The 25,454-nt window shown below is 37.5% G+C and overlaps 3 protein-coding genes across 6 annotated transcripts; 1 reads left to right on the top strand and 2 right to left on the bottom strand.

Moving 5' to 3' along the window:
- Positions 1-564: 564 nt before the first annotated feature.
- On the bottom strand, positions 565-4,409 carry LOC133869720 (probable transcription factor At1g11510). 4 transcript variants are annotated; one of them, XM_062306792.1, is made up of 2 exons: positions 2,950-4,409; positions 565-967 (listed from the first exon to the last, which is right to left on the bottom strand). In XM_062306792.1, exon 1 carries the CDS (start codon positions 4,218-4,220, stop codon positions 2,973-2,975), a length of 1,248 nt encoding a protein of 415 aa, XP_062162776.1. In that variant the 5' UTR covers positions 4,221-4,409; the 3' UTR covers positions 565-967; positions 2,950-2,972. The 4 variants fall into 4 exon arrangements, with proteins under 4 accessions (XP_062162776.1, XP_062162778.1, XP_062162777.1 ...); XM_062306794.1 differs by having other exon boundaries at positions 2,955-4,409; XM_062306793.1 differs by lacking the exon at positions 565-967 and adding an exon at positions 1,264-2,050.
- A 4,603-nt stretch (positions 4,410-9,012) lies between these two features.
- On the bottom strand, positions 9,013-10,621 carry LOC133869614 (oxygen-evolving enhancer protein 3, chloroplastic). Its single transcript, XM_062306656.1, has 3 exons — positions 10,181-10,621; positions 9,319-9,614; positions 9,013-9,228 (listed from the first exon to the last, which is right to left on the bottom strand). The coding sequence occupies exons 1-3, from the start codon at positions 10,479-10,481 to the stop codon at positions 9,130-9,132; spliced, it is 696 nt and encodes a 231-aa protein (XP_062162640.1). The 5' UTR covers positions 10,482-10,621; the 3' UTR covers positions 9,013-9,129.
- A 5,506-nt stretch (positions 10,622-16,127) lies between these two features.
- LOC133869857 (kinesin-like protein KIN-14C) lies at positions 16,128-23,787 on the top strand. Its single transcript, XM_062306956.1, has 17 exons — positions 16,128-16,438; positions 16,804-17,052; positions 17,167-17,311; positions 17,916-18,025; positions 18,112-18,231; positions 18,419-18,622; positions 19,351-19,560; positions 19,632-19,706; positions 19,853-19,999; positions 20,073-20,211; positions 20,353-20,462; positions 21,261-21,422; positions 21,514-21,734; positions 22,202-22,283; positions 22,385-22,489; positions 22,603-22,707; positions 23,329-23,787. The coding sequence occupies exons 1-17, from the start codon at positions 16,394-16,396 to the stop codon at positions 23,506-23,508; spliced, it is 2,409 nt and encodes an 802-aa protein (XP_062162940.1). The 5' UTR covers positions 16,128-16,393; the 3' UTR covers positions 23,509-23,787.
- The last annotated feature ends 1,667 nt before the right edge of the window (positions 23,788-25,454 follow it).

The raw sequence follows: 25,454 nt of genomic DNA, 5'->3' as shown, positions 1-25,454 counted from the left end.
TTTTGTGAAGAGCGGGATAGGAAAAAGTCTTGGAGAAAGCGAAAAGACGAAACCACCCGCGATCGACCACGACCAAATTCAAAATTTCACAGTTCAAACACGCTCTACTTTGCGTTTGCTCAAGCGTTAAACGGGTCGTCGTTTAAGGGGGCCACAGTAAAAAGCCTTGTGTGGTGGGCCTGGTGGCGAGGCAACTTCCATAGTTTTTAACTTTTTGTATGACAATTTGGGCCACGGCTGCTATGGCATCCCAGATTTCACACCGTCACATCATTCCTCAAGGATTTTCGTTAATTTCTTCTTCTTCTCAATTGTATCAGCATTACTCTTTTTTCTTTTTTTCTTTTTTTCTTTTTTTAAGTTAGAATTACTCTTTTAATTTTCAATAGTGATGGATGAATAGGTTTTTCACGTGCTGGCCCGCATAAGAAAACGAAACCAATTTAACCTTGAAGACATTTTAGCCACATCAAGTTGATTGTTAATAGTATTCCAAAAAAATAAAAATAAAAGTTGATTGTTAATAGTAGCTCTGAATGACGGGGAAGGCTCCCATGGCCATAGTTCAAGATGATTTATGAGGTTATTAGTTATTACGTGTAAAACCATTGAAGTTGGTTCCAAGTGGTAAAGTTGATAGTTAACAGTCGAGTAATTTACTTAAAATAAATTGCCCAGACTTCACACAGCAAGGTAGGCACCCTGGAAAAGTCTCTTGATTCAAGAAATCTCAATGTCAGACTCAGAAATACTACCACAGGTGGTGGTTCAGTGATCCACAGGCTTATCCCCATGCGGTTTGGAGGGCAAGTTCTGAGTTCTATGGACAGAATTCGAGGGTTGTCATTGAACAAAAACGATCCGACAAATTTTTTTTTAATCAACTGAATCCATCAAACTCCTCCGGCCCAAAGACATTCCATATGACATCTAACACAAGTCCCTCTCAAACAGATCAGAAGCATTCCTGGAAACAAAGTGAAGGCCAACAAATGAAATGGGGATAACTTCTACATAGAGGCATAGGAAACAAATTAAAAGCTTAATACTTCAAGGTAATGATAAAAAATGAAAAAAAAAAAAAAAAAAAAATCCCTACTTCAATATACCAGCACATGCTTCCATCAAAGAAGAGAATAAAAAACATAGCATATGTGGAAAAAAAAAAAAAATCAAAAAGTGATTTCATACCCCAAATCTCAAGATTCAACACATTCAAATTGGAAAATGAACAAAAATATTAACACATTGAGCAAACATCAATGGAAAGGAGCAAAAGAACTTTTATTCAAAGCAAATATTCCCCTCTAGAGGGTGCAAAGCCAACCGAGATGAGGTTTCTGTGCACGATATGGAATAGACACTCATTTGAAGAGGTGCATGAGGAGATAAAGCGACAAACCTCAAACTTATCATAATGTTATTAACAAAAACTTCATTCTTCTACCAAAACATTAACCAAACCTCTGCATGCAGGAGAACCTTGAACCACATCGGAAAACCACTGACTGCCAAAACGTCCACATCCTCAAAAAGAAACCTTTTTCCATGCCTCCCTTTCTAAAGCAAAACTCTAAAACCACTTAAACCTAAACGCCATGATAAATTAAAATTACAGGGTCTTATTATCTCTTCTCATTTGGTGCCAAACTACATGGTCACATATCTGAGCTTCCTTGTCTATAATCAATACACTGAATTTTTTAATCTAAAAAAAAATGTAACTAAATTGGTGTCATGTTACAGCCCACAAGTTGGTTGGCAATTTCTTAAGCCTGCTACCCACAATGGGGAACTCTTGTAATTGAAAATAGGAATAAAAAAACCAATCTGAATGTGAGCGGTCTTAACTTCCTCCAGGCAGACATGACCCTTAACCCAGGCAACATTACTGGGTGTCCCAAACTGCCTTAGAAGAGGAAGCCAAAGCCAACCCATTCAACATCTTGCTGAGGTCCACTTTGATATTACCCTAATAACTACTTTTCAGTCAGCTTTGTTCCAACTAGACATTATCACTTATGTAACACATTCCTGGGATGCGACACCACTGCACATAGAAGACAACACATCAGGGAATGCATGCATGATTCTGAAAATTTTAAAATGCATCCATAAGAAGTAATATACAGCATTAACAGTACTAATATAACCAATGCCCATATGAAACGCTAGATATATGAGAGATAAAACAGGTGTAAAACAAAATGAAAGGGATATGGCCTTCCAAACAGGCAAGGTAAAAAAGGAACTTAAAAGTGAGGAACATAGAAATTTCCAACCTAGGAATCTTAGGATGAAAAGATCATGAGCCTGGTCAAGATCCAAAACCTCCAGAATTAGGCCAACTTGTAACAAGAAACAACACCTCAATGTTTAGTCAACAGGCCTTTGGCACCACCCTCTTGCAAACTATCTACTAATTTTACCTAAACTATATACCAACATATAAGCTTAGAATACCAGGAGCTCACTGACACTGTCCATGAGTGCAGCAGAATGCGTCGTGGTACACAAGATGAACAAACAAACCATGATATCAAGTATCAACCCAAACATAACAAACAAAAGAGGGGCAAGCCATAGCTACATTCAATGAAAATCCAAGATAACATTGCATGTCATACTAGTTATAAGGAGAGAAGTCGCCATAACAACTTGCCACAAGTATATAATTAGTGGTCGAGACCTCAAGCTAACAAGTTATGTGCAATAAACCAACTGCATTTAGAAAAGCAAGTAATCCCATTTTTCTAGACCTAAACACCAAATTACAAAAACCAAATCAAATAACAATTTACGGGGCTCATGCATGGCAATGGAATGTCACACTCCCACGCAAGAGACTTACTCAGTCGAAACATTACAAACTTCAAAATCAGTGAATCCTACTAACCATAAACGAAGCTGAAAATTAAAAACAATCTCCCTAAACAACAGCTTCTTTACCTTACCAAAAACGCTAATCAATGTCAATGGTCGTTGGCTTCCTTCTGGTACGCCTCCCATATCAACCTCGCCTGGTCCCTGACCAACTCCGTACGCTTCACAAAGACCTCCAATTCCGCCATCTCCACCTCCCTCCACCTCTCCTCCAACTCCACTCTCTTATCCTCCCCAATCAACTCAAGCCCTCGCTTTATCACACTCTCCTCCAAACCCACCACACCCATGCTCTTATCGAACCGAACCATCCCATTCAAACTCCGGCCCGACCCCGACCCCGACCCCGAGCCTGGACCCGAACCCTGATTCCCGTCAATCTCCATCTTCTCAGCCACGCTCTTCGTAACCGGCAACGCAACAAGCAATTCCTCTTTCAAGCTCCGGCTGGTGTTACCCTTCTGATTGCTCTTCTTCCTCAGCGATTTCCCATTCGACTTGGCGGCCTCGACTACTGGTTCTACTTCATTGGGGTCTTCGGTGGAGCCCCAGATCTTCTTGGAGAGTTCGAAGCCCTTCAGCTCGTGAGGCTTGGAGAAGGTGGGGTACTTACCCTTCTTCGCTCGCTCGGCGTTGTTCTTGTACTTCTTCTTCAGCCTCCGGATCTTGTCCACCAGCTGCGCCTTCGACACGTCCACGTGCACCGACTTCTTCACGAATTCATGGAACGCCGCCGCGTCGGCAATCGGGTCGGCGCCTCTCTTCGCCTCGTAGTCGAGCATGCCCTTGAGAATCGCGATCTCGTCGTCCTCGCTCCACAGCCTCTGGAAGAGCTTTTTCTCATCTCCGGCGGTTGACTTCTTTGTGTCGTCAGGCGAAACGACTCCGTCTGCGCTTGGCTCCGGCGCCTTCTTCTTGGCCCGCTTGGACGAATCCTTGCTATCGGTCTCGGAAGTCGGCCGCTTGGTCGCCGCCGACGATCTCGCGGCCGACGAGGCAGGCTTGGATCTGGGTTTGGTGGCAGCCTTCAGGGCCGAGTCTTCCATGGGCTTGGATGCGATAGGCTTCACGCTCGTGCTCGGGGTGGCCCCGGAGTCCGTGTCCGAATCAAACCCGGATACGGATGACGACGATTGCGGCTCAGGGTCTGGCTTTTTTGGGGCCGTCTTTTTTTCAGTGACCGGAGTGGATGGTAAAGAAGAGGCTTTTTCTGCTTCAGCTTCTTCTTCTTCTTCAGACGAAGACGATCCTTCTTCTTCTTCGGACGAAGCTTCTTCTTCTTCAGAGGAAGAAGCAGCTGGGGGGTCCTCAAGATGAGATGGGCGTTTGGGAGCCATTGGATTGCGAGGATTGTTTCAGAGAGAGGGAAGTGGAGAGGTTTGGGAAACTAGGGTTTGTTCAGAGAGAGACAGAGTGAGCGAGGATTGTGTGCGGTTTAGCTAAGATTTGGAAATACGATGGAAACGAGGGTGTGGTAGATGATGTGAACGACGCGTAGTGGCGCTCCGATTGTACTAAATAGATTTACTCATGACCCTCTGATTACGGGAATCAAAACAAGTTAAATTCGAGTTCGTAGACTTTTATGTTGTTAAACTCGATATCAAATGCTCTTTCGTTTCAAAAGTTATCCCATGTAGTACCGTATGTGAAATAGGGCTGGGCAATTTTTAATACGATATATAAATTCGACACGAAAAAATTGAGTTTAAGTTTGTTGTAATTGGATTCGAATCATAATTGGGTCAACCCGGTTAACCAAAAAAAAAATCAAAACTTCAAAAAAGAAGTTGAACCCTAGCTGCACATTTTCATTTTTCACTGTCTTTTTTTCACTTGTTCAGTCCGAGACTCCGAATTAGTTGTTCACCCGTCGTTCACGCAACCACGCCCACGACGGCGACGACGCCTCACAGAGTCACACACAGCCACGACGCCTCACAGTCACGGTTTGTGATTCAGCTGATCAGCCCTTCACAGTTCACAGTTCGGTGACTTCGGTAATTCGGTTCACAGTTTGTTGATTTTGGGTTCAAATTGTTGTGGGTTGTTCTTTGCGATTTTCGGTTGTTAGTTATTTGAAGTTGTTGATTTTGGATTCAAATTGTTGTGAGTTGTAATTGTGATTGAAGGTGGTTGGTCCTTTGTTGTGGGTTGAGGATGGGTGGAGAAATTTTGGTTTTTTTCTTATTGTTTTCGGTTGGGGAACCGAATGGGAATTTTTTTTTTTAGTTCTCTTGTTTTTCGGTTGAGCTATTGATCAAGTTGCTTCTCTTCTAGTTTTAGTGCCTTATTTGAGAGATTGTGAGAAATTTTGGGTTGTGTAATCGTGTTTATCGGGTCGTGTTCGGGTCACATGTTCCAACCCGATTAATAATTGGGTTGGGTTCGTGTTTGACCCGATTGCGTAATCGGGTCAGTCGGGTTAACACAAACCCGACCCACAAACCCAAATTGCAAAGCTTAATGTGAACGTTCGATAGACACACATTGTACTTTCATTTACATTGAGTCCAATATTTTAAAAGTTGCCTTAAAATTAATTTTTTTTAAAAAAAATAATTATTATTATTATTTAATTGGTACATGAGTTTTAAGAATTTTTAAATTTAGTACTTGAGTTTTCATTTGTATCATAAGTGGTACATGAGTTAGGAGTAAAAAACAATTATTTTCTATCCAAATTTTAACGGATTGCCACGTGCCAACCGTTGAGGTTTACATGTGGCACTATATAAAAAAAATAAAAAATAAAAATCTTTAAAAAATAATTAAAAATAATAAAATTTAAAAAAGTAAAAAAAATGAAAAAGATGGGGTGGCTCGACCACTATGGCAAAAAAAGTAAATAAATAATAAATTGTAGATTTTAGTCCTTGGGGCTGGCCGAACCATCTCCATGGGCCACAGGGGTGGTTCAGCCACCCTAATGGCTAAAACCCATCAAAAAAAATTTGAGGGTTTGCCCATGGGGGGTGGCTGAACCACTCCCATGGGCCACAAGGGTGGTTTGGCCACCCTCAGGCTGGCCGGTCTGAGGGTGGCCGAACCACCCCCGTGGCCCTAAGTGGTGGGTCGACCACCCCCAAGGACCAAAACCCATCAAAAAAATTTGAGGGTTTGCTCATGTGGGTGGCCGAACCACCCCCATGGGCCACAGGAGTGTTCGGCCACCCCCAAGGGACAAAACCCATCATTTTTTTTTTTTTGGTCATCTCATAGGGTGGTTCAGCCACCCCAAACCTGCCAAAGGGGTAGTTGATTCTTTTTCTTTTTTCCTTTTTTTTAAAAAAAATTGATATTATTATTATTTTTTAAAGATTTTTATTATTATTTTTATATAATGCCACGAGTCAACCTCAACAGTTGACACGTGGCGAGCCGTTAAAATTTGGATAGAAAATCTAACAGAGATATCAAATTGATTTTTATCTTTAACCCAGGTACCACCTATGATACAAATGAAAACTCAAGTATTAAATTTAAAAACACTTAAAATTCAAGTACCAATAAAATATTTAACCAACAAAAAAAAAAAAGAGAGTTACAAGTCTATCATATCAAAGTAATAAGTAAATGTCATCTAATAAAAAATAAAATAAGTAAATGTCACATATTCTATATATCTAGTCAATATTATTTAAAGAAAAATAATATATATATATATATATTTTAAAAATGTATTAGAGTGACCGAACCACCTTAAATGATTAAATGGAAGTGGCCGAAATCACCCATGTCCATTTAAGATAGCAGTCACGGCCATTTGGGGGGACCGAAACAACCTCCTCAATTATTATTATTAATTTTTTTTGCCATTTGGGGTGGCTAAAACCACACATCTCTCTTTCAAGGAGGCAACGGGGATTCGAATTCCCCTGGGGTAGGGTATTACAAAAGGGAGTTGATCATGGATTATCAATAAGTTGGGAATTGATTCTTCTTGGGTTGATGCCCAGCAGTTAATGGGAATGGATTGTAAATTTGTTGGCAAAATGTCTACGCTGGTTCAAATCTAGCTCGGCCCAATAATTGGCTGATTCACCATGAAATGATAGAGCCCCATTTGTTGTTCCCCATAAATGCTTGATCGAGATACAGAAGAATTTTTTTTTTTTTTTTTTTAAAAAAAAAAAAAAAAAAAAAAAAGCAAAACTAAGATTCCCTTAACAAACAGGGTTGGTTCTGCCACCCCTAGTTATCCATAGGGGGTCACTCAACTATTCTCTTTGGCCAAAATGTGGCCCTCATTTTAGCTAAGGAGATGACTTGAGCTACCTCTATATTTTTGTTTGTTTGTAAATTTTAATTGTTAAATAATATTAATGAAGGTCTATAGGACACATGTGACAGTTGCTAATTAATTTGATGGAGCATGCTGTTAAAAATGTTGGATGGAATATAAACGGAAGTACCACCTATGTTTACTAGATGCATACAAGTACAAACTACGATAGTTTTTGAAACCAAGAGATCCACTTGATATCACATTAAACCACATGTATTCAAAACGTCTTTAACCTTAAAACAAATAATAAATTTTGCGGCAAATTAAATTTTTAGTACTTGTGGTTTGCCTCGTTATCAAATAATACTAATGTACAGTATATGAGAGACATGATAATCATTAATAAGTTTAACGAGGTGATTTGTTTAAAATGTTGACCAACGTTGAGAAAATTATTGTGTAAGAGAAATGACGTTTGTTGGGAAATATTTTCAACAGTTAATAAATGGACTTATCTGTTTCAAACAAGCCCATCTATTATATTAATCTTGAGAAAGGCCAACCAAATCAATGGTTTCAGCTAAAGTCTATCATGAAACAAATGTCAAAGCCCTCCAGGAACAATGTGTGATAAGCCAGAGAGATATCAAATCCCGAGATACTAGAGAGTATCTTATAGATACAAAGATCCCGAGATACCTGAGAGTATCTTGAAAATCACAGTTTTGAGATACCAGAATTGTAAGGATCTCGAATATCTCGGGATCACCCATCGGAATTAGAGAATCAGTTTCCTCCATATCTAGAGAGAACGGTTGAAGTCCCCACTATAAATATATACAAGCCATCAGCTATTTTTCAGTTGATATTATTGATTATTGAGAGTTGATACAAATTCTCCCTAAAGATCAAGCATCGGAGTGGGACCAGCTGACACCCACAGCAAGATCATGTGCTAATATTTATTGTTTACAGGTTAACCGGAGGAATTTTTCAGAAACGTGTGCCACCGTACCGGAAACTGTCTTAACAACGTTGATGCCTTGGGAAAAAAAAAAAAAAAAAAATTTGTCAAAAGTCATGTTGGATTATAGTCAACTGTCAGCATTTTGCAGGTACGGGTTAGACCACGAGAATAGGTTCTCCAATAATTTTATGCAATTTTAATTTGGGCAACACATGTGAGAAAATCCACACAAGATCCACTTATCCGAATAAGCGGCTGGACAACTCAAAATTTATTTGAATAAATACGTCCCATATGGACTCCCACATAATCTATTAGCCAAATTGTTAGCAATTTTGATAATATGTTATTGGAGATGCCGGTCCCGATCACGAAAGTAGGTATGAAAATTTGTAAAAGGCCCAAATTTCAAATTTTCAAACCAGCCTGTAATATGATTTGGATCTGGTCTGACTGATTGCTCTTAAAAGTTTCAAATGAAAGTAACCACAGACACTGCAGATGGCATAAACAGGAGAACTGCTAATTATGTAGCAGGCATAATGGGAAAGGTAGCCTTCACTTTGTCAGGCATTCACCGAAGCCATCACTACAGCAGTGCTTCAAAGTGCCAGAGGTCGCATGTGCTAGCTCGGTAGCTCCAATAACAGAGAGGGAAGACTGAACAGTAGTGACAAAGAACCTAGAAGGTGTTCAAAGATAATTATCATGAATAAAAGCATCTCTATTCTCTATCGGACTACTAAATTAATAGTGAACGAATGTGTTAACACCGAATCAAACCGCTCAAAAATTATTGTCTTCATTTTCTCTATTGCCTTCGCTATTTTATTTATTTTCAACGTCATTATGAATTTCTTCATCAAGAACTTCCCTGCGTAGTGCTTTCAGTCCTTAAGTTAACACGCAAAGAGAGAGAGTCACAACTCACAAGTTGAAAGATAAGGCAACAGTTTTTTCAACTGGATTCCCTTCACATGGACATAGCATCAAACACATTGTCCCATAACTTTTAAATACAAAAGCTTACATCAGAAAATGTTAATTCCTCTTAACCAAGCTTGGCAAGAACATCATTCAGAGCAGATACAGTCTCGGCGTAGTACTTCTCTGCTTCTGGGGTGCTCTTAATTTTTGCTGCATGGTCCAGCTGTTGATCAAAAAGAGAAAACAACGAATAAGCCAGTAAGCTTACAAAAAAGTACATTAATTGAAGGAAGAGTCAGACTTTTGAGCTCACATTGTCAATGACCGAGAAGAGCTTTTCGGTGAGGTCCTTGAGGGGTTTCTTCTCCCCACTGGGCTTAGCAGAGATGACAGTTTTGAGATCGTAACGAAGATACGATGCTTTCGAACGCAGATCGTTCTGCACGTAGGGCCAAGCCTTCTTATCGATCAACTCCTTCACGCCAACAATTTCCTTGGCCGACTCCTTAGCCCTCACGGCCGCCTGAGCTGGAGCCAGCGGCTGAATGAAGAACCGGTCTTTCAGTGGCAGGTCGAAGTCTCTTGCCTCGTCAGAATTCAAAGTTCCAGCTGCCAAAATGTAGCACTATGATTGTTGAAAATGCCAAATAGCACCCATCAAGTCAATCTTACGAATTTCTACATTTTCCTTCATTTTTCTAGCTACAATATAACTAAGAATTTAGCTATGAACTTTAGTATTTGTCTTGGCCATATCGAATTAACGCGTGGGTCAATCTGGCACGAATCCCTCACGCCAACTCGAATTGTTGGCCTTATATTTAGTCACAAGCTTACTGTCCCTAGCTTTTTTATTGTTGAAATTTCAATGTTTTCATCCACTTCAGCACTTTCAACGCCAGTTTTTTTAAGAAATTGATGAATTTAATTATTTAATTAATTTCTGACGTTCGCCTAATGTGTGGTCGATCAATAAGTGAGATCCAATTGAAGGGCCAACTGCATAGTCAATTTCAGAAACTCTGGTAAAACACCAGTTATCTCAAAACCTTAAAACTTTTGTCGAGTATATGACTTTAGACAGAGCTAAACAGTCGAATATGAACGAATTATATGATGAGTGTAGCTAAGCTAATATCATTGAGCAAGAGATGGATTGAAATTCGAAGACTTACGCAATCCACCGGATGGTGGGGGAGGTGGGCCGACCTTGATGGACTTTGCCTCAGCAAGCACTGCTTGAACAAAAGACCCCGAGGCCAGACCGGCAGCAACGAGACCAAGAACTGCCCGGCGACTAGTTTCAGGCTCAGCAGGCACCTGCTGGGCTCTAATGCTGAGCCCCGACCGTGTCATGGCAACACGGCCACTCCCATTTCCGCTCAAGCGGGTTGAGCCACTTAGCTGGAGGCTACCCTCCAAGACAGCCTGAGAGGACCCACGTAAGCCTGCCATTGAAGCCATAGCTTGGGCCATTTTTCTTTAACCTCACTGCCTCGGGTTTTTTCTTCTTCTTTCCGATTGGTTTCTATGTGAATGAGGGAGATACGTGGAATTAATATTTTTTTTTAGGTGGGGATGCTGGTGGATGATGATTCTCAACTTTGTTCTTAGTTTCTGTGATGTAGATTGATTTTGGGGAGGACCTTATCTGCCATTTTCTACTTGGATAAGTTGGATATGGCCTCAACCAACCATTGGTTGTAACGTGTCATATGATTAGTTTTTCATTTGACAACTTGGATTGGGTTCCAGCGTGGGCATGTAACATTTTGACACGTGGATACTACAAGATTATAATCCTGTTATGACTCCCACATCCTCTGCCGCATATAGACACAATTCTTTCGCTTTCTTTTCGAATTAAGATTCTCTATAATTTTTTATCAGAATTTGAGAGAATTCGGACAGATGATTGTAAGAAAACACTTATGAGAGCTATCTAATCAAATAAAAACTGGGTTCTCTAACTACTTATCTGGTCAAGTGGTTCCCCAGAACCATAAGTACTATTTCACAATTACTTGCTCGAATTCTCTCAAATTCGAACGGAGAATTTGAGGGAATTCTAATCTCTTTTTTTGGGTGCAATGCATTGGTGGCTTACTCTTCCTAAGCTAATATATTAGGACATATAAAATTAGAGTGTTAAGGTTAATGTTCTAATTCATTTAATTAAATAGGTCAGATTAAGGTTGACATGTATATTACTATATACATTTCTTAACATGACTTGAATTCAATACACGACATTTAGAATCGACAATTGTTAACACAACTTACAAAGCCAACACGAATGGGTTTGGATTGTGTGGTTTAACCTATTTAATTAAATGAGCTAGATTATAATTAAGGGATAATTGTACCGTTGGTCCCTATGGTATGCCATAATTATTTTTCACTCCTTATGGTTTAAAAACTTTATGGAAGGTCCATGTGCTATGCAATAATTACGTTTTACTCCCTAGGTCGATTTTCCGCCCACCATTTTGATGGAATCTGTTAGCTCTACACGTTAGCGCCACGTGTCGCCAATAAGATGGCGACACGTGTCCATCTTAATAAAAAAAAATTATAAAAAAATAAATAAAAATACTTATTTTTTTTTTAAAAAAAAAAACAAAAAAAAAAAAAGAAAAGAAAAACGGGAAGTAAGGGGTGGCGCGCAGCCACCCCTTTAAGATCCAGGGGTGGCATGGGTGCCCTGCGACCACCCCCAGTGGCCGGGGGTGGCCATTGGGCCACCCCTGGATCTTAAAGGGATGGCCGCGCGCCACCCCTGGCGGCCACTGGGGGTGGCGCGCGGCCACCCCTTGCTACTTTTTTTTTTTTTGATTTTTTTTTTGAATTTTAATTTTTTTTTTTAAAAAAATAAGTATATTTATTTATTTTTTAATAAATTTATATTTTTTATTAAGATGGACACGTATCGCCATCTTATTGGCGACATGTGGCGCTAACGTGGCATTTGACGAAATCTGTTAAAAAATTTAACAGAATTTGACGCTAGGAATCGATTTGTAATTATTACATAGCATAGGAACTTCCTATGAACTTTTTAAACCATAGGGAGTGAAAAATAATTATGGCATACTACAGGGACCAGCGATGCAATTATCCCTATAATTAACATATATAGTCTTATACTTATGTTTCAACACAATTTAAACTTGATACGCGAACACGAATTGCCAACCATATAATAGATTTTTCTTATACCCGTTTGTTTCAGCGTAAAATGATTTCTGGAAAATGGTTTAGGTATTTTTCGGTGTTTGGTAGGGGCGAAAATAATGGTCAACCGGAAAATGATTTCCGTTTGACCAAAAATACTTAATAAATTTCGGAAAATGATTTACGCTTTTTAAAAGCGTAAATCATTTTCCATAGATGGTAGATGCAGTTGACTCTCTTTTAAACAACGCAGTCGACTTTTATGTTCAAGCAGTTGACTATTGCCGAATTTCGACAAGTTAGATTCCAACTCCGGTTGGTGCCGGAATTCGACAAATTAAGCCGGAATCCGGCGACGTCCAGCAGATGTCGCCGGATTCCGGGGACACCATGCCAGATTTCGGCCAGATTGGTCGGAATCTAGTCGGAGCGGCCGGATCTCCGGCTATATCGCCGGATCCTGGCCAGGATCCGGCCAGAATCCTGGACGGATCTCCAGCCGTCTGGCCGGGATACTGGCCGAAGAGGCCGGATCCTGCCAGAACGCCGGATCACCGGCCATTTGGCCGGGATTCTGGATGGATCCGGGCGGATCCAGCCAGAAAGGCGGGACCCCCGGCATCTGCCGGAAATTGGCCAGGACGGCCGGCTTCCGGTCAACTGGCCGGGATCTAGCCGTTTTGTGCCGGATTCCGGCAAAGATCGCCGGAATCTGGTGAAAATGGGTGGATTCCTGCAACTTTGCTGGAATTTGTATATGCCAAATATAAAAAAATATTTTTATATTATTTTATATTAATATTTTTTATTTTGTGGATAAAATTAATTTTTTTAAATTAATATGATTAAATTAAAATATAAAAAATATTTGTAATTTTCTGTACGCGCTAAACACCGAAAAATGATTTCGACGGAAAATATTTTTCTGAAAAATGACTTCCTTGAAACTATTTTACGACGGAAACCATTTTACACCGAAACATAGGCATAAAACATAAAACATAGGCATTGTAGAGTAGCGATTTCAAAAATACTTTTTCAAATCAAAATTAAAAATTATTTTTCAAAACCGTTATCATACGTAATAAAACATATCTTGTTTTTTTATAGATACGAAACCTTCAATTTATAAAAAGATTATTTAAATTCACAAGAAATATCAAGAATCTAATAAAAAAAAGAAGAAGAATAATGTTATACACCACATACACTATTAGCTTATTATGCTAACATGAGATTATAAATCCACCCTTAAATTAGCCTTTTAAAAGAAAAAAAATAATAATGATGCATTTTAAGATGATGTGGGGTTTATTCATTGGTACCTGTAGCATTTATTTTTATTAATTGTTTTGATCATCTTGAATGAATAAGTTCAACATAATCTTAGTATTCATCTCTTAGTAAAATATTTAGTACATCTAACATTACTCTTTTAATAGACCTCAACGCCACTCCAAATAGGACCATAAGTCCAAACAAGCAAGGAATGAGAGTCTTAGTTAGGGTGCGTTTGGGATTGCGATTTCGTAGATAATAAATGCGATTTTAAACCAAATCGCTGAACATAAATCGTTTAGGAACTGCGTTTTTAAAAATTGCGATTTGAAAACGAAGAAAATCTGCTTTTTCAAATCGCAGGTAAGATGTTACTTTTTTTGAAACGCATAATTTTAAAGGCTAATTTGTAATTTTTCTAAACGCTTAACTGTGTTTTTAAAAATCATTTTTTTCAAATCGCACATTTTAAAATCGTGATTTTAAATCGCACTTTTTGAAATCGCAAACCCAAACGAACCGTTAATATGAGAAGCCAAGATGCTGAAGTAGAAGAGGACCATAGTGCAGTGGAAGTCCTAGCAGAGTAAAAGTCTTATTTATCTAAATAGTCATATTCTTTAGACTTTAGCTTATCAATAGTAGTCTCTGTCTAGTTGTAGTAGTGTTTAATTTATATGTTGCTTTCATAATCTAGGGGTTTAACAGTATTTCCTTTACGTATTGCGTCAGTAATTCCTTTAGGAATCGTTTGTGTGGTCGGAGAGTAGTATAAATATGGAACAAGTGTAAATAGCATATAATTGAGAATTATTAAGAACTTGTGATTTGTTTTCAATGGACCCACCGCAACCTGCATCCTAGATATGCTGCTAACCATCACGGCGCCCTTCGTCAATCACTCCATCGACGTCACTAAAATCGGCAATACACCAGCTCCGTTCAAGTGTGTCTTAGAAAACAAAAGAAGAAAGGGAAGACGTTTTGTCTCCTTTTGTTCCTCGCCAACCTCGAAGAAAAAAAAAAAAGAAAAAAAAGAGGGGTCATGGACCTTGAAGACAAGGTACTTTTTAAGGGGGGATGAATGATAGAGCTCCATGTCACTATTAAACCTAGATTATGAAATCCTAAATGTTAAATAGATTTGTAATCATTCCCAAGTAGGAAAAGCACGGGTTTGTGGAGAATGATGATCGCAGAAATCGCTTGTGTTCTTCATTCTTCTACTATATAATCATTGTTCTTATTTTGTGATGCAATGGATGCGTGCTAACCAAGCCCAGAGTTGGATTTTCATTGCCATAATCAATCTGCTGGTCCAATTTGTTTATCTTCCACGTAACTATTTTGATTTGAGAAATGCTGACACATGTTTTTAAGATATATTTTATGATGCGACAATAAAAATTATTACTAAATTTTAAATGGATCCTCGTTAAATTTTGAATATGATATCGCTAAGTGAAAGAATATACACTTTAAACTTAATATTCTTAATAAAATTTCTCTTTTGTTTTTTTTAAGATTCTTTTGATTTGATTTTGTGGTGCTGTTCTTTAAGAGCATTAGTATCAGATGCCTTATAAGTAGTTTTATTCTCTAAAATAGGAAAAATTTGAAAAAAATCACAAAAAATCAACCCACAATAATTACCCTATTTTAGATGATCACCTTTGGAAAGTTACAATGCTTCCCAACATGTTATTTTAATAAAATAAAAAGTTTCTCTCTCCTTCACATCGATTCACTCCTCTTCTTTTTCATCTTTCTTTCCTTTTCTTTCTTCCCGCGAACCACATAACCTCTGCACAATCTTCTCCTCTTCCATTTTCTCATGAATCAAACAAAGTTGCATACACAAATTCCCAATTCTTATTCAAATTTCTCACAAAACAACAAAAACAAATATCTCCATCTCTCCTTCATGCACTGGTTCGAGATAAAGGGGGTTGTTGTTGAGGCCCATCTGGCGGAGGAGGTTGAAGCGGCGCTCGGAGACGGAGGAGGGCTCGAAGATCTAGAACGACCGGCTCGTATCTCTATCGGCGTGCGAAACAGCGGCATTTCAGTTCGATCTGTGGCCAGAACTTTGAGAACCCTGTCGAACGCTTCTCCGTTGCCGAGAACCCCGTCGAATGCGAAACCACAGCTCCAATCTCCAGTGACGCCGCCACTACATGCCAAAAATCAGTAACCCAAAAAGTGAAAATAGAAATGAGAGTGAGGAAGAAGACGAAAAGCTGAGAGAGAGATGGAGACGAGAGCGTCAGAGATGAGACTGAGACGTTGAGAGATAAAAGAAAGAAATGAAAAAAGAAAAAAAGAAAAAAGAAAAAGAAGAAGGTGAAATTAAAGAATAATAATATTTTAATATATATGGTAAGATAAAGGGAAACTGTTGTGGAGTGTTTTTGTATAGGAAAAAAAAAGTGGTTTGGTTCCCTAAATTTTCTTTAAAATAGAAAAAATAGTTGTGAATCTGCTGCTAGTGCTCTAAGATAATGTGATGTATGTCATAGACATGTAGTTTTAAAATTTTTATACTAATATTTACCAAACAGGCCCTAATCATTTGGGCTTATGGGACAAAAGGACCGGTAAAGAACCCGGTTCGGCCCAGTATAAAAAGCCAACGTCCTTTTCTTTTTTTTCAAATTTCGGAGAGCGTTTGGAAGGTACCGCCCAAATCCAAATTCAAATTTTCACTCTCTCTCTCCAAAGTCCAAACCCTAACTTCCCAAATTAACCCTCAATCTCTTCGCTCTCCTCATTCCTCTTCTCTCCATCACTAACCGTCCATATCCCAGATCGACTGCTAGACTCAGATTCGAGTTTTCCTCGGATACGATTCCCCGGGCCCACTCCAAGGACGCTCCTCAAAATAGGTCTGAATCCGAGTCCCAGTCGGAGTCCAATTCGTATTCTTGGATTCGAACATGGCTTCTCGTAACCAGAATCGACCTCCTCGTAGTCCCTCAACTGTAAGCCCTACTTCCCTGACTTTCGCTATATTTTTAAATTTTTTTCCTAATGGGGTTCTTTGGTTGGTGAGAAACCTTGGGAAAAGAGAAGGAAAAATGAAGAAAATGAATTTCTGGATCTTAGGTTTCTGTATTATTATTATTATTATTATTATTATTATTATTATTATTATTATATATATATATATAATTAATTAATTAATTTTTTTTTTTTTTTGCATTTTAGTGACCGAATTGCACTCTAAATTCTGTTTGGATGCCAGGGAAATAATGTCGTTTCCATGTTTCAGATGGATTAGTTCGGTTTCTTCATGCGTGTTATGGTTAAGTCAAACTTTTTTTTTTTGGGTGTAATTTTGTTGTAGAAAAAGGATGGTATTGACTATGTTCCCGTAGACAAGCGGCGGAAGATTGGAGCAGCAAGAATGGTGGGACCGGCAAGCATCGGCCGTGGGCGACAGGCATTTTCCATGGTTAACAATAGGCAGGATGTTACGGCCGCTAGTGATTTGGGTAGTGCTGAGGGTTCGGATTGTGGAATTGTGGAGTTCACGAAGGAAGAGGTTGACGCGTTGTTGAATGAGAAGTTGAAGGGGAAGAAGTTTGATCTTAAGGTTTATAGTTGTCTTCATGGATTTGAAGCTTGGTTGAGTCTAAATTGTTTGTGGGTTTTCTTCTTTGAGCTTTGATATGGTGTTTTTTTTTTTTTCCTGCTCTATGCTTGGCAGGGAAAATTGGAGCAAATGACCGAGCTAATAAAGAGGCTTAAACTTTGCATCAAATGGTTCCAACAAGTTGATGAAAACCATGTTCTTGAGAAGCAAAAACTTCAAAGTGCAATAGAGTCTGTTGAGAAAAAGTGCAAGGATAATGGTAAAGTCTGATTCTTTTATGGGGAAAATGGAAAAAAATATCGTTGATGTTTTTTTTCCTTTCATTCTATTTGAATTTATTTCACACTTCCTGCGTCTTTTATGTATTTGTGCATTTCTGTGTGTGTTTATTCTTGTGTGTGCATGTAGATTTGAATAGATTTATATGTTTCATGAAGCATTATGATGAATACAAAATCATTCATGTGAGAAGATTTTGTGAAGTTTTTTTATTGGTAAGTTACACATACACCCAATGACACTTGAACCCACAACCTCACCCTCCACCTCGCTACAACGGGAGGAAGTGCCATTTGAGCTAAAGCTCACTGGCAAATTGAGTTGAACAACTCATCTCCAAGGTGAAATGCAGTCGATTAAAGCAAGGTGTTGAATCATGAAACGATAGCAATTAGGATCTCAATTCAGGAATAGGTATAATTTTTCTCAATGAAAATCAAAACAATTTCTTTGGACCTTTAGCCTTCATGGAAGTCTTTCATTTGATGGATGTGTAGTTTCTCATGTGGTTAAGTGTCTGATACATTACAATTCTAGTTTATAGGAATACTTTTTTTAATTTAGATTCATTCTATTTTTTTAAGAGGTGGAGATGAATAACAAGGCGGAGGAGTTCAATGTGGTTCTTTCAGACTTGAAGAAAACTATATCTTCTTTGGAAGAGAGAGTAGCAAAGGAAGAATCATATAAGTTGGTAATATTTCTAGTCATTGCATTTTGTATGAACAGAGGTGATACATGTACATTTCTACATGTCATTTATTGTGGTTTGATGACTAGGATGCAATTGACTGCCATAGAAAAGAAAAAGAAGCAAGGGTTGCTGGTGAGAAGTTGCAAGCTTCTCTTTTAGCAGAGCTGGAAAAAACTCGGCAGGAGAAATCAGCTGCTGAACATAAGGTAATATAAATTCATACTGTGGTTGTCTCATGCTTATCATTTGAATAGTGAGGATCAGTGGTTGTCTTCTTTGAATTTGGTTAATTTTGAATGTTAGGCTTAATGGTTGTTCCAATTTAAGTTTGTTGAACTTTGTAGATTAGCTCACTGATGATATTCTCTCGCCATAAATTTGTTGAATCTGCAGGCAGTCTCGTTTGAGGATATGTACAAACGAGCACAAGAGTACAACGTGAGTTTACAACATTATAACAGCAACCTTCAGAAAGATAGTGAAACACTTAGCGAGTCCCTCAAACGAGTTGAAATGGAGAAATTGACTATTGTGGAGAACCTAAGCAATTTAAGGTGTCACAATAAGGCATTGCAAGATCAGTTAGCTTTGTTCAAAGTAAGTTTTTAGGTTCAATATATATTTACCACTGCAATTGTGTTTGTTTGCCACATGTTTTCCCCAAATCAAATTTTATAAAATTAAATGGAGTTCAACAATGTGCTCGGTGTTTTTTTATTTTATTTTTTATGTATATTGAATTTGTTCTTGTGTTGGACATTCTCCACATTGGGTGAGTTATATTATTAATATTGTTGTGCACCTATTGACTTGGCCTCATGCGGACCAAGTTTTCTCACACCCCAAAAGTTGTTCTCTGCCTTTTTTCTAACTTAAATTGAGCAATTCAGCCCATAGTTTGCTGGCTTGGAAGCTCTTCCTTACTGCTGTTGTCATCATGGCTTGTTCTTAGAGTTCTGCTTGCACACTTACCTTGTTTATGCTATAAAGTCAACCTTCTCTCTTTTTTATTTATTTTTATTTTTTTATTTTATTTTTATTTTTATGGATTATAAAAGTCAACCTTTACTCACATAGGAATGATACAATTTTGTCCTTAAAACTATAAAATAATTGGGTGACCTATTTATATCTTAAAACAATAGAAGGATTAGGCAAGAACTTGTGAAAGGGTTAACAAAAATTAATGAGGGGGTTTGGAATTCATATTTTTGATCCACTCATCAACATTTCATTTGGCACTTGAAGCATTTTTCATCTCCATGAACACCCCTGTGACTTTTTGAGGTGTCTTGACTGTTGCCTTGTTCAATCTTACCTTTTAGGCTTCACAAGATGAGTCTTTCAAGCAAAAAGAATCATTATCAAATGAACTGAGATGTCTTAGAGGGGAATTGCAACAAGTGAGGGATGATCGTGATCGCCAAGTGACAGATGTGCATGCTTTAACTGCTGAATTAGAGAAGTTTAAAGAATGTGCTGGGAAGTCATTTGAGGAGGTGGATAATTTGACGATAAAATCAAAGGCCTTGGAGGTTTGTTATTAATTTATATACGATATATATACCTATCTTCAGTAGTTGTAAGATTTTGGGCCATTTTATAGGAGACATGTTCTTCTAGAGGGGAGCAAATTCGCTTACTGCAGCTTCAGCTTGATGCTGCAAATGAGAAACTAAAGGTAATGCTGATTGTGTACAGATTGTAGGAAGTTGCTTATGTTTTCTCATGTTCTGCATAAGGCATCATTAGCATGCTTATAGATTCTAATATGTATTTCATATTTGATCAAGTTGACCCCAAAATAATGCTTATTTTTGCTCTCAGATAGCTGATTTATCGTCCTCAGAAACAAGAATAGAGTTTGAAGCACAAAAGAGAATTGTGCGTGAATTACAAGATCGCCTTTCAGATGCAGAGTTCCAACTTAGTGAAGGAGAAAAGTTGAGAAAAAAACTGCACAACACTATTCTGGTAAGTATGTATCCCTCTCTTATTGTTCAATGTTTATGAGGCGTCACTTACATTTAGTTGCCTCTTATTGCAGGAACTAAAAGGAAATATTCGTGTATTTTGCCGAGTCCGTCCTTTGCTGCCTGATGATGGTGTTGGGACGGAAGCCACTGTCATTTCTTACCCTACATCAACGGAAGCTCTTGGCCGGGGCATTGACTTAATACAAAGTGGTATGGCTGTATCTGTTATCCCAATAACATTTCATAGGAGAAATCTTTTTATGTATTAATTTTGTTACACTTTAAAAGTTTGTTGTTTGTTATTTAGTACAAAAATATGGTCCTGTAATTTAATGTACCTAATATCTGCAGGTCAGAAATATCCTTTTACATTTGACAAAGTGTTTAATCATGAGACGTCTCAGCAAGATGTTTTTGTAGAAATATCACAGTTGGTACAAAGCGCACTTGATGGCTATAAGGTAAATTTGTCCTCCTCTTTTCAATTTTGACATTATTATCAAGTACATTAGAATGTGTTCTATAGAGGTTCTTAATGTTTTATTGAGGCCCTTGTATTTTTAGTAGATTGACTTCCTAGTTCAGAATCAATATTAGGTATTTTATGCCTCAACCTAAATTAAACCAAAATGTTAAATAAGGTTAAATAATATCGGCTAATTGCTATAAGATTAGAGAAATCTCTTCAACATTCTATCACTTTCGACAGTGCATATAGGTTTTTTTGGCTGAGGTAGGGATGTAAGATAAAAGATTTTTCACGGTTTGGATTATAGTGGGTTTAGGTTGTGTTGGTTTTGGTTATAGTGGTGCTGGTGCAATGGTTTTAGCTATTGTTGGCTTTTATTTGGGTGTCTGTGTTGCCTAGTATGGACTCATTGTATTATCTGGTTTGAGTTAATAAATGTTTTTTTATTTTTATTTTATATATATATATATATATATCAACTTCAAATGTTGAACAAGTCGAGTTGGGATTGAGTTGTCTCCAATAAAGTTGCACTTTGGCACGTTGTCTTGGTGGTGTTAATTTCATGTCTTCTTTATATTTAGTTGTCACTAAAGTCCTATAGTTTATTATGGAGGAAAAAAAATTTCTATTAGGAAACTCAGATTCTGCATCATTCTGCTGTGCAAATGCATTTGTAATGTTAGGCTAAAATTTAGCTTTGTTTGGTTGCATATCACCTGTTACAGAAGTTTGCTTTGCCTTTTATACTGAAATTGTATTAATCTAATGCTGGGTGTTGGTTTGGCAGGTTTGTATATTTGCTTATGGCCAAACAGGCTCAGGTAAAACTTATACCATGATGGGTAGGCCAGAAACCTCAGAGCAGAAAGGATTGATACCGCGTTCACTAGAACAGATCTTCCAGACCAGTCAGTCCCTTCAAGCGCAGGGCTGGAAATACAAAATGCAGGTAAACAATCTAGAATTTCTGATTTTAATTGGTTTTAATGTACTTACATTTTCTACTAAAATTCTTAATAATTTATCATAAACATTTGTAGGCTTCAATGTTGGAAATATACAATGAGACGATCCGTGATTTATTATCAACAAATCGATCAAGTGGTTTTGACATGTCACGCACAGAAAATGGCGGTCCAGGAAAACAATATACGATTAAACATGATACAAATGGAAACACATGTGTTTCTGACCTCACTATTGTTGATGTTTGTAGTATAAAAGAGATTTCGTCTCTTCTGCAGCAAGCTGCGCAAAGCAGGTAACACCTCAGAAGACTTGTATTTGGTCCTCGAGGTTGTGTTCTTGCTATTTGTTAGAGATAATAATGAGATATTTTGTATCTATCCTGTTTTGCATTTTGTCGCAAGCTTTTGTCTGTATATCTCTTAGAGTTTTGTTTTAAAGTGAGATATCGTACCTGTTTCGGAGATGTGTTTGTTCATGCTTATGGAATTTGAAATAAGAAATGTCTATTATTTTAAAAGTACTCATGAGGCATAGGGAAAGGCTTTCACAATCTCAATCTTCAAAAATTTCATACATCTATAATATTACTTTCTCACTTTCTCAATTGGACATTAGAAATTGTTTTTTTTTTTTTTTTTTTTTTTTTTTTTTTTTTTTTTTTTTTTTCAGCGTACGGTTTTCTTTGAGATTTGTTCTTAATATTCATATTACTTGGATAAGTAAAATTTAATGTAGAAAGGTTGTTGCATTATCTTTTAGGTCTGTGGGAAGAACACAAATGAATGAGCAGTCATCAAGAAGCCATTTTGTCTTCACATTGCGTATATCTGGTGTAAATGAGGTATATTTCCTTATAATGCTATATTTCATGTTTGTGTTTAAAGTACTCTGGTCTACATCTTGAATGTTTTTATCGAATAATATGCTTTCTTGCTTTGCTAGAGCACTGAGCAACAAGTACAGGGGGTTTTAAATCTCATTGATCTTGCTGGGAGTGAGCGACTATCAAAGAGTATGTCAACTGGAGACCGGTTGAAGGAAACTCAGGTGTCTATTTGTTGAATTTCATCAGTCCTCCTATTTCTTTGATTTGTTGATAGTATCTATGTTTTTAACATAATTATTTATGCGGATTTTTTTTTTTTGTTTTTTGCAATCAGGCTATCAATAAAAGTTTATCTTCTTTGGCTGATGTAATATTTGCATTGGCAAAGAAGGAAGACCATATTCCTTTTAGGAACTCAAAGCTGACATATCTTCTCCAGGTACAGTTGTGTTTGAACTTTCCAACCATTTGATAGTATGCTTATACACTTGTGATCTATGATGAACTGACAACATTAACATGGACCAGCACCTGCCAACACAGGTTTGCTGTCTGTTATGAGATCAATTTGTGAATCCCATCTTTATGGGGGATCAATTTTTTTAGCTGAAAATGCTCAAAATTTGATGTTCGTATATGATTGGATCAGAAATTACTCAAATACAAAATCAATCTCAAATTTGCTTAAGAAATACAGATAATCAACTGTAATGGGCCTTTAGCAGAGTGCATTACCATTTCAGATGCAATCTAATCTCTTATGTAGCATGAGTATTATGAAGCTGGGGTTTGAAAATTATACTTAGTATCTTATGTAGATATGCTTAGTAGAATTCTATTGCTTCTTCCAACTTATCATATAATCAAGCAGATTGATACATTTGGAATGTAATAGCATTGTTTCTTTATTGGATGTAAAAATCAGCCATTGATATAGTCTTAGATGTAAAAGATGTATTAGCTTGTGTCTCGTATAAGATGTTTTACGTCGTTTTAATCATATTGCCCGCTTTGTTGCTTTTATATAATGCCGTTTTCTTTTTATTCAATACATAAACAGCCATGCCTAGGTGGGGATTCCAAGACCTTGATGTTTGTAAACATCTCTCCTGATCCTTCTTCAGTTGGTGAGTCTCTCTGCTCTCTTCGATTTGCTGCTAGAGTCAATGCTTGTGAAATTGGGATTCCTCGGCGTCAGACAACAGTGCGGCCTTTAGATTCTCGTTCGAGTTGTAGTTGACATGGGGGTGTTCCTCCGTTTCGTTGTCTACCTAGCCGCATCTGTGATTTGTATGAGCAATGGTTGTAATGTGTATAATGGAGTGGATTGCTTGTATCAATTGTTTGTAGTTCGGTTTCTAGCAACTACTAATTTGTACTATAGATTTATACTTAGGGTCTTGATTGGATGACGGGACATATGATTTTGTTGGCCCTGTGAAATTGATCGTTCAGTGTAGTACTGAAATGTTCATCACTTGATGATTACAGTTATAAAGGAGTTGTGTTATTTTATTTACTCTTTTCAGATTATAAATGTGATTGTTGATTTCATTACAATCCTTCTGATATCATCACATTTAGGGGTGGGCATGGGGTGGGGTGGGGCAGGTTTCCGCATTTTTTGGCCCCGCCCCAACCCGCAAACCACACTTATTAAAAAGTAACCGTGCGGGGCGGTTCACTGCGGGGCGGGTTCGCGGGGGGCGGGGATTGCGGGGCGGGTATTTTGAGTGACATTTACGTAATTTTGATTTTATTTTGTAAAAAATAAAAAATTCAAAAAAAAATACTGGTTTTTTAAATAAAAAATTAAATTCATATTTTCATTCAAGAACATTTTTCATGGATTAGCCTTTTAAACTAAAAGTCCTATTAATTATAAGATAAAATTCTAAGAAACATGATTTATATTTTCTCATATCAACAAAGCATAATGAATAAATGACAAGAATAAAAAGCTATAATATTTCACTATTCTATGTCATCAATTTTCTTGTCTTTTCCAAAAGTAATGAAAAGATTATTTCAAATAACAATACAATAAAAATGTGTACACTTTAACATCCCATGAAATTGAACCATAAAAATTGTATTTCTCACACAATGAAATGAGTCCACTAGTTAGTAAACAACTAAACATGCAAAAATATAACAGTCCATTGGTTAGTAAACATGCAAAAATATAATAGTGAACCAAAACAATTTAAAACAAAAGGAAAAAATGAAGAAGATGAAGAGAAAGAGAGAGATTCCCTCTTCTAGCCTTCTAGTTTTCTTTCTTTCCCCTTTTTTTTTTTTTGTCTCCTCCTTTGTGCGGGGCGGGGCGGGGACCCGCGTTTTTTAAAAGTCTAAACCCGCAACCCGCCTCGCCCCGTATAAATTTCTCAAATTAGGATCCTAACCCGCAAAAAATCTCAAAAATCCGGTCCTCTGCGGGGCGGGGTGGGGCGGGTGCTGCTGGTTTTGCACACCCCTAATCACATTTATTGAATGGCTGGACTTCTCCTAGATCATCATCATAAATCGAGTGTTTTCATAAGTTTTGTAATTAAAACTGTCCCTTTGCACCAAATTCCGGTCTACAAACTTAGAGGTCACAATTTGTGTTCACATGGGTATAAAATCATATATGTCAATCTTAACTCACTTCATTTAATTAAACAGGTTAAATCATTCCACAAACTTAGGGGTGACAATTTGTAATTGTGTGTCGAATTTGAGTTATGTTGAAACATGAGTATAAAATTATATAGGTTAATCATAATCTAACTCATTTAATTAAACAGGTTAGATCTTTCAATCTCAATTTGCTAATTGTGTTGAGTTTTATCGGGTTCGTGAGTTGTGTTAAAAATTATCAGCTTTTATGATGTGTGTCAAGTTCAAGTCGTATTGAGACATGACTATAAGACTATATAGATAAATCATAATTCGATTCATTTAATGAAATGGATCAGACTTCTCAACTTTAATATACTAATTTCGTGTCAAATTTACCAGTCGCATAATTTCGTGTCAAATTTACCAGTCGTATAAAAAATTACCGACCTTACACATTCTTATGGTCTAAGCTCTCTGTAATCTAGAAACAGGCGAAGATTCTTTGGGTTACATAACGTGTATCACGGATTGCTATGGACCACCCTTCTTTTGTTGGCATATTTCTGTTATGCAACTTGATGC

The sequence above is a fragment of the Alnus glutinosa genome, chromosome 5 (assembly GCF_958979055.1).
Source record: "Alnus glutinosa chromosome 5, dhAlnGlut1.1, whole genome shotgun sequence".
In the NCBI taxonomy this organism is placed as follows: domain Eukaryota; kingdom Viridiplantae; phylum Streptophyta; class Magnoliopsida; order Fagales; family Betulaceae; genus Alnus; species Alnus glutinosa.
Note: the sequence above shows the minus strand (reverse complement) of the source record. Positions and strands in the feature narration are given on the sequence as shown.